At 46.1% G+C, this 14,045-nt stretch overlaps 1 protein-coding gene across 3 annotated transcripts in view; it reads right to left on the bottom strand.

Annotated features, from left to right (window-relative positions):
- Positions 1-934: 934 nt before the first annotated feature.
- The window catches only part of USP19 (ubiquitin specific peptidase 19), a 34,291-nt gene continuing 21,180 nt past the window's right edge, over positions 935-14,045 (bottom strand). For 2 of the 3 annotated variants that reach the window (XM_075286522.1, XM_075286523.1), the window contains exons 21-26: positions 13,617-13,727; positions 13,114-13,330; positions 12,519-12,671; positions 12,092-12,255; positions 11,834-12,012; positions 4,607-8,930 (exon numbers count right to left, since the gene is read on the bottom strand). In XM_075286522.1, coding sequence (XP_075142623.1) covers positions 8,700-8,930; positions 11,834-12,012; positions 12,092-12,255; positions 12,519-12,671; positions 13,114-13,330; positions 13,617-13,727 — 1,055 coding nt within the window. In that variant the 3' untranslated portion in view covers positions 4,607-8,699. Of the gene's footprint in view, positions 3,611-4,606; positions 8,931-11,833; positions 12,013-12,091; positions 12,256-12,518; positions 12,672-13,113; positions 13,331-13,616; positions 13,728-14,045 lie in introns of those variants that run through there. The other variant, XM_075286524.1, reaches the window with a different exon arrangement.

Genomic DNA, 14,045 nt, shown 5'->3' with positions numbered 1-14,045 from the left:
GGCATCGGTGATCTGCTTTCCCTGAAAATGTGGATGCTATCTCCCCACATGTCCCCCCCTCCCCCCAACTCTCCATGCATTGTCCTCCCCCTTCACATAAACTTATTCAGGTCTCCATGTTGGCCATATCTCCCGGCCTGAACATACCATACCGCACTAGTAAGGTGTTCCTTACACGATGCGTTGAGTACAGGACAGTAGAGGAGCAGAACTTCTGAGGCTCATCATCAATTCACATTAGCGGTCATTGGACCGGGAAATACAGCCAAAATTTAGACCATATTTCTCAACATGTTTTTTTTGACAGGGCCCTAAAATTGAAAGAAAGGAGGGAAACAGCAAAGGAGTCCGGCAGGATTTATGGGAGATGCAGCAGGATAGCCAGTTAGGTGAAGGAGTTACACAGGCTTATATGGCTGAAAATTGTGGATTTTTTTTTTTCTTCAAATTTTATTTGTCCCTCACTGCTTGGACCCCTGGTGATCGATCAGTTGTAACCTTTAAGAGAACGAGGCAGCAGGACTACAGCACCACCACAGGAAACATTAGTCATTACAACGCTGTCATTAAAATCAATGGGCTGTGCAGGGGCATTCTGAGTCCTCCAGGGGTAGAGAGACTCTTTATACTCTCGAATATCTCCTGTCCTAATGGTGACACGTCCGTCCATCCTGACAGAGAAGCCATGAAAATGTGGCTGTGTGAACCTATAGCGCACTGGTATTATATACAGCCATGGTACACAAGTCAGTGACCCGCATCATATACTCCTCTGGGGTCAACAAGGGTTATTATCAATCAAGACTCACTTGGTATAATCACTGACATTCATCTATTGCAATAGTCACAGTGCAATACTTCCTTTTCCCTTGTGGGGGCGCTACAGATCACAAAAGACGCAACAAAAAACCCCAAAATTTGCAGTGAATTTTTTTTCATCAGAATTTAATGACTCCATAGTGAAGACGTACATCATATTTACACAACTAAAAATAAAAGTGGATCTCATTGCCCACCATGAGGGGCGGCGGCCATTTTGTTTTTTTTTAAAGGAATAAAAGTAATGTGTTGTACGCAATCTGGCTCACAAAATGGCCGCCGCCAAGCAAAAGTCACACTCCAGAATAAAAGCTTTACAGGCCTAGAGGACGTTGCCTCGACCCCGTACTTCGTGTGCACGGTGTGGGACTATTAAAAGAACACACATATAGCTGGGTAGAGGGAAACGTGACTTTATATACAAGATGGGGGATTCATGCGCCTGACAAGAACCAAGGATCAGGGACAATGAAACAGCAGCAATTTTTACCAAAAAAAAAATAAAATAAATGACATTAATGCTTAAAATAAGAGGCCCGCTGGCAAAACGAAGCGAGAAAACCACATTGCCCAATACTCAGTGTTGGGACGCCATCTTCCATCATGTCATGAGAGCCGTAGATGGCTGGGAGTTGTAGTTTTACCACAGTGGTACATTATAAACAAAGAGCAGCTAAAAACATTATGTTGCCCCTTAGTGACCAATCAGATCACGGCTTGGATTCGTCTACAGAAAAAGCAGCAATCTGATTGGTTGCTATGGATAAGGGCTTAGATTCGTAACTCCATAGCAAACATAATCTTGTGGCCCAAATAATCCTGAAGCCCCATCCCTAATGCAAGCACACAACCAAACAGCACAGCAAGAAAATGAGAAAAATCCATATGATCTTTTGCGCCATCAAACAACTTTAATATCCGTACGCCCTCCAGCGACTTATACTATATGTAACTTATTTCTATATACAAGCACCTTCTCATGTTACTCTGTCATGTCCTTAGGTCAGCAGTGGAGGTGGTGATGGGTGCCCCAAATACACAAAAAAACTACAACTAATAAGTGAAAGTGAATACAGCTGAATTCTGGAAATTATAAGAATGGACAAAAAAATACTAGGGGAAAATGGAGGCGTCAAAAGATCTCCAGCTCTTCATGGGTTAAAGAGTTTATAGCGCCAAAAATCAAGATATTCTTAACGGACGTTACCCGCCTGTTCCTGACTTGTGTGCGGTATAACAGCTTATCCCCACTGAAGAAAATGGGGATGAATTGCAGTACCACACACAACCAGTGAATAAGGGTGGCGCTGTTTTTGAATCCGAGCAGCCATGTTCCTTAACTCCTGCACATCCCCGTCCGTGGCCAACGCCAAGCCCAGATAACCATCAATCTACATATTTTTGCTACCCGGCAGTCGATTGTTTCTACATTACAGATTCTGGCCACGAGAGGACAGGACGGGCTACAAACACAAAAGCCATGAACAAGCCCCAGTTGGCCATACAATCCCATTCACTAACATGAAGGAAACCTGCTGAAGGCAAACAGTAGAGGAAGCCATTTTGTGATCTCAATCCAGGTTTATGCATATTATCTTGCCACAAAATGGCTGCCGGGCCACCATTTTGACAAAAAGAAGGATCTGACTTTCCGTGAATATCTGCTGTGGTCTAAAATTTGCAAGTAACGCCTCTGTTTGTAGGGCAGCGGTTCGGCTCTGCCTGGTGCCACAATGTGTGGCTGCAGTAACATCTCTTAAAGGAGCTCAAGTTTAGGGCTACACGGCTACCCTGACGGCGACTCCCATCCCATAACCAAAGATTGCCATGTTGCCCCGAGAGTCCTTCACTGCTGTTATTGCAGTTGCATCGTGATCCTGAGGGTGCGACTGCGACGCACAAAAACCCTGCTCCATAATCGGCCCTCGCAACACCCTCAGGGTCACAATGCCATCCATGCTCATACTTTTGGCATAGACACGGTTGCAACACCCTAAGGGTCACAATACGACTCTATTCACTTACATAGTCACTGAGTCGCAGGGTGATATGGAAACCTTAGGTCGTGCGATGGGAGTTGCGACCAAAGTCGTCATATAGCCGAAATGACCTTTTGAGAAAATACAGATTTTATGCGACCCTCCGAATTTAATAAGCAACGCTCCATCTAACTGCAGCAATTCTAGAAACCTGATTACTTGACTGGTTGGATTGGCCACTGCACGGACCTTCTATAAAGACAGACATGCCCTCGAATTTCCTTGTTTAATAGGATACATATTCTCAACACCACAGAGCCGGAGAGAGGATCCATAGGACGTATGGCGAGGGAGGTCACACATTGCAAGCGTAACAACCCCTCTAAAAATGTCCGACAAAAAAAAAAAGGGGTTCCTTGGAGTCCGTCCCCCGAGCATCGGTGCAGAGGACGGACTCAAGCTGTAGGGCTTCGAGAGAAGAAACTGACAGGAAAAATACTTACATGGACGCCGAAAATAAACCACATCAAATCCCCCCACCCCCCAAAAAAACCCAAAACACTCAAACTTAAAAATATTGAACAGCTATGTACAAATAGGGATGTGCTCAGGATACAGAGACAAGACGGGAGGGGAAAAAAAAAAACAACAACAAAAAAAAATCTTCCTTCGTCTTAGTCAACATCTTCCATGTTGCTGTAAGATGGGGCAGGCTCTGATGGGTGGGGGAAGAGGTCTGAAACAGCTCCAGCCGCCACCTGGGAGGCGTCCTCAGAATTTAAGTTTGGCCCGTATGCCATCTGGCTGACCCCCTAAGGAGAGAGAGAAGAAGACGTTAAAGATGGAGGGGTGAACACAGCCTTAGAACCAGTGCAGGTCTGAGGGGGAGGAGCATAACACACTGCAGTACCAAAACCGGCCACTAGGGATCAGTCTGTGCGAGCAGTAACCGTTACTCCAGTTATGATCCTGCAGACCTGATATTGATGGCCTAACCCGCAAGACAAGCCATCAATATTAGAAAGTGAACAGTCCCTTAAAACACCAGAGACCACCTTTGTTATGCTCCGACCCTCTGACCCAGCACTAGGCGTAACACACCCATCACGTGAGTGCGTTACAATGTATCAATGCAGGAAAGGAATCCATAGACCCCTATGTACCAGATGGATTGTCCTTTATGGGTGCATTCACACCTGCACGGTTCCATCTGTATGCCGAACAAGGGGTTCCAGGGGTCACCACTGCCTATAATGGAGTCAGCCAGGTGCAGGCATGGGACTTCAGAGGGACACCCAGTGCAGATGTGAACATAAGCCTACCATAAGACTGGTACATATAGGTATAACCCATTTATGCACATATACATGTAGTATGAATGGATTCCACATGGAGGCGCTACAGTGAGGGCAAATCTTCTACAACATCCAGAAATCAGTTTCGGCCTCGAATTTCGGCCATAGATTCACACACACATATTGCAATTGCAATGCGTGAGCGCAGCCTCAGCCGAAAGCTATATCTCTGGACCCTGCTTGGCTTGACCGAGCATGCATGTGTTTTCTCACCTGTACACATTACATGGCGGTCACGTCCTAATGTCACGTGACCAAGAGCGTCCTCAGTCACTGACAGCAAGCAGAGATGTGGAAAACGAACAACCCAATGCATAATTTTTTTAAAAATTAATTTTTTCTTTGAATCCACCCAATCCAATCGTGCACAACACACAATAAGCTGAGGCCGCTGCTCGTCTGCGTTCAAAGTAAAACAACTTTATTCGTGTTAAAACATTCCAAACAAAAACATCCCATAAAGTTTTATATATATATATTTTTTTTTTTTAAATAGATTTAATAAAAATCTCTGGGGATATAAATAGACGTTATATTAAGTTATGGAAACGTAAAACAGTCGATCTGATACCGAGCTCTTTTATAAAGTACAAAAATACACCTCTGAGTATTGCACAGATCTTAATGCCCGCCAGGATTAACAAGATTATTGCAAATGCTGTTTATTAACCGTTCCCTAAATCCGTTCCCCCTTCTGAGGACTGACGTAACCAAATTCCTGTGTCTTCCCTGCCACGTAGCAGGGGGCGGCACTGGGCCACCCCCCGCTGTGTTTATAGGTAACGGATCCCACATACATCCCCTTGTGCCTATCGACGCCCCCTATATAAGGACTTATAACGTACAGAATTAAAGTAACCGGACAGATAATAAGTAACCCTATACAGAGGAAAGACGGATACCAGATATCTTTGCCGCGCTCCGTTTTTGTACGCCTCGCCGCCCGCTGTGGAGTCAAGCGCTTGGGACATCTACATAAAGGGAGCGCGGTGCCGGGTCGCCCTCATCTTCAGGATCGGTGGTGTGAGAGGTTAGACCACCATACATCATAAAACAGATGGCATATCCTAGTGATATAGGATGGGAACACCCCTTTAAGAACCTCCTATGAAATATACTGGACGTTGTAATTGGTCAGGTCTGTCGGTAATGGGAACAATTTGGTTAAGTTGGCCATACACGTTAGACTGAAGTTGGATGATCCAGCCAACTAATGTGTATGGGGCCACCCAAAAGCAGAAGGATTGGGCAGATTGATGTCACCCTACCTGATCCTTTTGTTCTCCAGGAGATAGGATGACACCACATTATACCCTTTAGAGCACATGCATACAAACAGGGGAAACGGGGGGATGATCGAGGAGTCGGAAGACAGAACTTGTAGCCAAACAAGCCATTGGCTATCTAATATAAATGGGAATTCTTACTTGGCGTATCCCACGATTCCCAGACACTAAAAGGAGTTCCCACTGAATAAAACGTATCCTGCCGCTGGGGCCCCCAGAAGTCAGCACAACAACCTTACAATTCCCCTACAGCACCTCCACAGGAAAAGTGAAGTATTACACAGTTCTCGCTGAAATCAATGGACGGTCTACGAAATGCAGACACAGTAGATCACCGCTCCTTGTAACCACTAGAGGGGGTTCTGAACAGGGAACCCTCTATTCACCAAGTGCACCCTTAACAAGAGGCGACAGCCCTGACTAGTGTACAACCACTAAGGGGTTAACCGTTCTGGTGCATCATCATACAGCGACCTACCGATGGACTAGGAAATGTACGTGCACTCTATATGACGGAGAGATTACAGCGATCCCTACAATTCTCACAGCATTCTTCACCCAAACATTCATAACTTGCTTAGTGCATTTATTTGGGATTTTACTAGGATTATCAGACGGAAAATCCAAGTATTTAGACAGAGGGGGATGAGAGAAGATCAAAGCCCGGCTTAGGCCTGTAAACCGCTCTGAGAACCTTCACTTAAAGGAAAATTACCTATAAAATACTTGATATACTATAAGAAGGAGCGGTGGTGCACATGCTCAGCCGCCACCCTATAGACTTCTATGGGATCTCCAGGTCCTATACAAGTGAATGGAACAAGCAGAGCACTGGTCTGTTCACACGAGGCGCCCAGGAATCGTGATCGATAGGGATCCACAATCAGACGCTTATCCCTTAGCCATAGGGATCTACTTTGGACAATTCATTGTCCTTACAAACCATTCTGATGCTGGGACCCCAAGCTGTTCAATGCCCCTGCAGCGCCACCACAGGGCAAATGAAGCATTGCACTGTTCCCGTAGATTACTGCTCTGCCCGTGTGATGATTGGACACGTTCAGTCCTCCACAGCGGGAGACGCTTTGTAGCTGACCTCCAGCTAATAGATGGCAACCTGAATACAGGACCCCCGCCATTCGCTCGCTGTATACTTGAGTGGATTTTCTACATAACATTTCTTAATAAGATTAGGGGATTGCAGTTTATTATGAAGAAAATCCTTCACCGGTAGAAGAAACAGCCAGGAATTTCAGTTTTCCCATGGCTTCCTCACGGCACTTATAAAGTGGGTTACCGACCATCTATGTACAGCAATCTGCCAATGGGACCTACACATGGCTGACTATTTATTACATGGGGGGGCCTCACCTATCCTAATGGCAGAGAGACGCCAATGTTAGCATTGGCACCCTTTTATGATGCCCATACAAACCACAGCAGAGATGTTAACCACAAGGGCCAATGTCCGTGTTTCTGCAGTACTTGCATGGGTTTCCTGGGAAATACAGCAATGGATTAGACACAACATGTACAGACAGTCTTAAAGGGGCTGTCCAGTCTACTGAGCTCCACGTCCTCCTCTTAGGCAGTGGCATCACATCCATTGTTCAACATGAATGGGGCTGAGCTGCAATACCAAGCACAGCCACTATATAATATATGGCGCTGTGCTTGGTAAGTAGCGAAGAGGCCGCAGCCATTGATCAGTCCCAGACAATACACAGTCACCACACTTCTTCTGTCTATAACATATGAAGAAACCTTTATTTCTTCATTTCCACTGGCAAGGAGATAAGAAAATAATCTACGTAATAATCAGTCAACGCAGAACATGTAAAAGCTGCAACTATACAACAGACCACAGCCCCAATCGTGCCTCTAGAGGAGGGGGCACTTGTGGCTACAAATATGACTGACCACCCACAACGTCAGAACCAGAATTATTATTCCCCCTGCTCTAACCTGCTTTGTGAATATATAACCGCCAATACACATATGACGTGATGATGAGATATCCACAGGTTAAACTGGATTGTTAGTACCGGGGGAGGGGTTCTCATCAGCAGCTATACCTTTAAAATACAGCACCCTGGACAATGAGCTGATCGGCCTAGGCCCTGTGAATGAGCTAATTTTGCCAAGGTAGGCCACAACCCGCCTGGCCTTTCCTCTGCAGTGGTTAACACAGGGGAAATGTAAAGTGATATGGCTGTCATGGCGGTACTTCTAATACAAGAAAGGCCTGGTTGAGCCAGAATAGGACTCACCGATACACAGTAGGGGGTGGGTGAGGGGTCTCCGGTGAGGATCACCCTCCCTCTACAGAGGGCCAGGCCAAAACCACTGCAGTATATTGACCCACCCAACTTACAGAGGTATTCCCATCTGACAAAGTGATGGCATACGGCTAGAAGTGGGTACAAAACCTCCGGGTTGATGGGGCTGCAGCACCAATCCAGGTCCTTTATGCCCACCTGCCGCAGGGACGTGTATTACAGCTCCAATACAAGTGAATGAGCCCAGCTGCCTTGCACAGCCAGGTGGTCAGAGAAAACCAGGGGCTCTGAACCAGGGGTGCACTCCTCTTTACTCTTAGAATTGATGGAGGTCCCAAAGTTCAGGCCCCACCAATCCTAACAATACACTTTATAAGATAGGAATACCCCTATCAAACTCACCTTGGCCGATATTAAAGTGAAACATACAAGTACCAGTGCGGGACTATCAGAACGCCTAGCCTGAGGCTTAAACCTAATCCTACCTATCTGCAGCTCCCTCTAGTGGCCACACAATGAAATGTCAACTATCCCATGAGAAACACTTCTGTTTTCCTAAAGGGAAAAAAAAAAAAAAAAAAATCTGTAAAGAATTTCCATTACTGAAGACGTATTTTACCAGCGGGCTGTATGTTGGCGTTTCACTTCTAAAATATTTGCTGTTCTCCGGGAGCCATATGTGAATCATTCTCCATGTTATTACAATGTAATATGTAATATTACTGTTTCTATTGGACGGGATTCATATTTTTCCATAAAAACCTCCCGCGGTGCCAGCTTAGTCCTTGTTTATGTTATATCCATGTGAACTGAACCCTGGGACTGTAGTTTGGTGCCGTGTCTGCCCGCCTAGGTGTGCGTGGACATGGAGTTATTGCATTTAGTGGTAACATTCGTAGGCCAGCCGTAAGAACTGGTAACCCTGCGTCCTGAGACAGAAGACAAGAGCGACAAAGTCTCACAATCGTACGGCGGAGAGTTCTACCTCCCCTGGGACTGGTACATAAAGGGATAGAATATATTCAAGAAGAAGGCAACGATGGCTGCCATGGTGCCAAGGACAAAGTAACGGATGCGGGCTTCATCAGAGTACTCCGAGAGCTGGAGGTGAGCGGGATCATGAGTGGCGGGGGCTCTGTGGCGTCGCCGTGCGTCCGTTTCGTGGTGGAGTTCCTCCTCTTCGGCCTCCAGTGCCTGCCAGATCAGAGAAGCCTGCGATGTGCGGAAACCTGTGTCAGAGCTGGGGGGGATGACATATAGGAGCACACAACATCTACATAGCACCACCTGCCAAGCACAGACACAGCCAACAGCGCCCTATACACCAGCTCTTAAAGGGGTGTTCCCATCAGACTATTAGGTTGATGACTCATCGCTAGGATCGGCCATACGATTGGTTTAGCACTCCAGGCACAGCAGCACCCCAGTCTGGCTGCGCAGGGAACTGCAGCCGGCCCTACTCACTTGTATGGAGCTTTTGGAAGCGCTGCGGTTCCAGACTAAACAAAAAGTGATGGCATATCCCAGTGATTTAGGAATATCCCTTTAATGTTACGTTTGACCCTCCAGTCAAATATTTGCTAATAAATCCACAGACAGAAAAAAAAAAAAAAAAGTCTCCTATGCCAAAGGAAATCTTATAAAAACCGGGACTTGCTAATCTGCCTGGAATCAAAGAAAGGAGACGATCGCATACATAGGGCTCTAACAAATGGATTGTCTGCGCCTTTTAAAAACGTGCCAATTGTTCTGCAAATGCTCGCCTCCCTGACGTCCTCCATGTCTAGCAGCGACTTCTGTTTCCTGGCTGATGTCCGCAGTGACGTTCTGTCTGTCAGGTGACCACAGCAGCCAATCACTGGCTCATCACGGCTGAAAGCCACGTGCCGTGTGTGAAGAGGTCACTGCTGAGGCCGCGACTGTCCGCAGCTGTCACCTGACACCATTGGGAGGTCACTGCTGATGTCAGTCAGAAACCTGCAAACAGAAGCAGCCGCTGGAAACCGAGGATCAGGGGGATGCATGTACAGTTTTTATTTTATTGCACGTAAACCTGAAACATTCAACCACTTACAGACTTACAAAATAAAAACAAATAGATTCTAGAATTTTCTGTTTCCCCAGATCTCTGCTTGCCGTCAGTGACAGCCAGAGGGTGAGCCCTGCACTAACAAGGCGCTTCTGAAGATGGACTCCGCTTGATGGGTTTAGTTATCTTTCAGAGACTTGATATTCCCCAGGATATAAACAAAGTTTCCCGATGAGAAGAGACAACAATCCTAATATGGACCATTATATTTTTAGAGCAGATTTCTTATAGCTGGAAGAGATTGCATTTTGCAGCACGGATCAAAATTGTTTGGAATTAATAGATATTGGAGGGTAAAGGGGTCACCCACGGACATTTATCACCTATCCACAGGATGCTAATAAGTGCAGAGGTCAGTGTGAGAGACTTCTACAAGGATGAAATGAACATCCAGTGTCTTCATGTCCCAATATATGGACAGTCATTGCTGCTTCACATGACGTAACCTGAAGAACACCTGCAATAAGCACCGGGCAGCACATATTATATAGGACTGCGTAACATGAGCTGCCCCATTGCTGTGTAGTTGGTTTTTTATTATCCTCTGTAGTTCCTCCCGTAAACGTACATATAAGGTGACAACTGGGTGTAACTGTGTCTGACATAGTCCAATCAGGGTTGTCATCATTCCTGTTATTCCTATATAGTTTGACACAGACAACACTGAATGGACTAGGTCAGACTATGACGCCACAAGCCCTCTTGACCACCCTGTTGACACTTTGTATATACATTTCCAAGAAGAATGACAGAGGACCAGCACAATGTAAAATAGAAAATGCGCTAAAATTGAATACACATATGTACTAGAACAGATTTAAGACCAGGTTTGTAGCTGGGGAAAAAAATAAAAGTCACAGAATGTACCAGAACAGATCTTCCATTTCCTAACCAGCCACCATATAAAAGGGCTGACGCAGATCATCATTGTTATTGCAAGGAGCAGGGTAGGGCTATAATATAAATATACACAGATACTCTCCTGCACCCCCCACCCCCTGTCCCAGGCCTCCTGTCCTCTCCCCGGGCCTCCGCTTTCAGATGACTGACCGCAGCGCTCCTGTCCATGTGATGTCACTGTTGCAGGTGACAAGTGGCCCAGAGCAAGAATGGAGGGGAGGGTGCAGGCGAGTTTCAGGGCATATTTATTTTATAGCCCCCCTCTGCTGCTTCCATTAAAGTTTATGATCTGCGGTAACCCCTTTTAAACACCAGTCATTCACCATAGAAATTTCATCTCATTCGTCTCCCATTTATAATAGGAGTACCTTACACTACCTTACAGTACACGTGTGCTCTATAATAACCTTTCACTCGCCACCATGTTTATGTGGTATCATATATTTTAGATTGTATTGGCAGAGAGGACTTCAGCCTAGTATGAACTGGTATATGGAAGGAGCAGGAAAGGCGAATAAATTCAGAATGGCTTATTTAGTAAACTCAACCAACATCGGGTGTTACGGTTTTCCATTTATAGTTGGGGACCCTGCGGCCCCTCATCATTGCAATAGACAGGAATTCTAGATACTGCTGTGGTTTCCAGATTTCTCCTTTATTTCAATGGGCAGTAAGGGGCTGCTCACTCCCTGAAAAAATGGTTTCGAATTGGTCCAGAGGACTAAGAGGTGTACTCAGCTGGTTCAACGCTTTTTATTCATTCCTATAGCTTGATAATAAAACATTAGGGTGGGTAAGCCTCCAAGACTAGTAATACATAGCCTGGTAGAGACGTCCATCACCTATAAGCTTCTATTTTGCTATGTAGGATGAATAAGTATGGTATAATGCTGTGCCGTAAACCATATGCCAGTCTGACGGACACAAAGGACACTCTTAGGTAAGTAGGCCTCAGTAGATAAGTTTAAGGTATATTCTGTAAGATTTCCAAGCCATTATGGCAAATGCAGTAAGACTATAACTTAACTTGGGCAAATGCCTCAATGGCCACTGCTGCTGTTCAGTCACCCATTATTAGCCCACTCTTTCTGCCCTTAGTGTTATCTTGTGCGTTTATGATGCTCACCTGACTAGCAGCCCCTTCAGCAGACGCTCCCGTTTCCGGTCTGTGATCTGCTGGATGCCCACGCGCTGGTCTCTCCACAGGAGAGTTACGCCGCCGATAGAAGAGCACGTATGCATATCTGGTCACTACTTGGCTCTCGTCCACCGTGGTCACCGTGCTGTCATCAAACAATCTCCAGCCTAAATAAAAAGGAAGGACATCAGAGACTGCAAAGAATCTGCAAGAAACATAATAAGATACTTGGTCTGGAATACGCACCAACGTCACTGCGCTGACTGTTCTTCTCATTAGGAAGCCTGGCGTAGGCAGTGTAGTGGCCTCCGATCATACCCCCGTAATGGTTTATCACTGCATACAGGTCATAGATGGGCCTCTGGTGGTCCTCCTTCTGGCCAATGCAGAACGTGGTGAGGTCTAGCCCCCTGTAGGAAGGAATACATATTATTTACAATACTAGAACATGCTCTACTGTCTCAAGGATCTTTACTGGGTTGAACATCTACCTATAGGTGGCACTAGGGAGTTTTCTTCCCCCTGGAGCACTGCCTGTAAGTCTCCCTACACCAGCTGGCCCAGTATCTTACAAGAGCTCATACCCCAAGAGGTTCTAGAAGTCCTGGTGTCAGGGACTAACCATGAGGAACCTTACCGGCAGTCTCTGATTTGGAGAGGGAGGGAACCTTACCTGACAGGGAAGTCCACCAGGTCATTGATTTTGTCTCTCCAGATAAATGTGCGGAAGGAGAAACGTTTCAGCTGAATGATCAGGATGTTCGGCAGTCTCCATAGCATCAGCTGCTTGGAAGCCTCTCTGTGCTGGTTACACTTGGGGCAGTACCTGCAGGGAATTAAAGGAAAAGTGGTTTAAGTCTTAAAATACTATTCAGTTGTTTCTTAAAGGGGTTTCCAGGAATTTATTTATGACCTTGCCTTAGGAAAGGCCATACATATCTGATCAGCCCAGCGGGTAGCTTCTGCACAGATCAGCTGTACTGGGCCACTTGCGCCCATACTATGCACAACACTGGGATGGAAAGAGTTGCGTCCTGTCTAGTGGCCAGGTATTGTTACTGCAACTTGGCTCTCATTGAAGTAGCTGCCTGGCCACTATACGGGTCAGTGTTGTGTATAGCACAGCAAACGCCAACAGCTGATCTGTGTCGGCACCCACCAATCAGATTGTCATAGTCCGTAACTAGCACAACCCCTCACTCACAATAGCCCTACAGTTCTGCCACAGGTTGGAGACCACATGCTATAGATCGTTGCATTGCCCTCACCATGCTTCTTCTGGAGCCAGGACCTCAGGCTTGGTGAAGAGATTAAGACACTGCTCCAGGGTGAAGAGGCCGACTCTAGCAGCCTCGCTCGCAGACCCGGGGTCCTCTTCACACTCCAGCTCTTTTGACTCAACCAACACAAACTCCTTCATTCTTTCATTGTTTTTCCAGACCAGAGCCAGCGAACAGTCATCGGACAAATCCAGCACGGCATCCCCTGCGCCATACAAAAAAAAGAATAAGTTATAAATACAGGGAACACAATGACGAATGATGTGGCGTCCTTACTGCAAATTCTGCAGCGGCGGCCATTTTACTAAGTTAATAAGGTCATTTGGGATTTCCATTGGGCTTTACAGCATTTTTGACATTAAGAATAGCACAGGCTGTGCCATTAGGTCAGCCCCACCGGAAATTAAATGGACCCAATTAAAGTCAATGGCTTCACCTGGACCAAAATTATTTTATTTTTTGACACACATTACAATTTGCAAAGAACAAACCTTTATCTTCCAGCTTCACCTCCCTACCAGAGGAGTCAATGAGGATGATATAAAATGGAGCAGCATGGGAACTTAAAGACTCCACCGACTGCTGGTAACCTGGGACAGCGGCTAAAAAAGAAAGAGCAAAAATACAGGGTGCAATGTAAAGTAATGTGCAAATATACATACATAGAAAACTATACTCGGCTCTGCAATCCCTGCTGCTCCAGCACAGCTACTCTGGTGCTTCACGCCAATCTGCGCTTACTTTCTGCAGGAATGACTTATCACCCATGTGACCGCTGCAGTCAGTCAATGGTCTCAGTGATGATACTAGTGGCTGCAGAGGTCACAGGGATCAAAAGTCTTCACTGCATGAAAGAAGCAGAGACCAGCAGGGAGCACCAGAGCGGCGGCAGATTACAGAGGTATCCACACAAGGCAGGT

Source organism: Leptodactylus fuscus, chromosome 9, assembly GCF_031893055.1.
Source record: "Leptodactylus fuscus isolate aLepFus1 chromosome 9, aLepFus1.hap2, whole genome shotgun sequence".
NCBI lineage: Eukaryota > Metazoa > Chordata > Amphibia > Anura > Leptodactylidae > Leptodactylus > Leptodactylus fuscus.
This window is presented reverse-complemented; position numbering and strand designations above follow the sequence as displayed.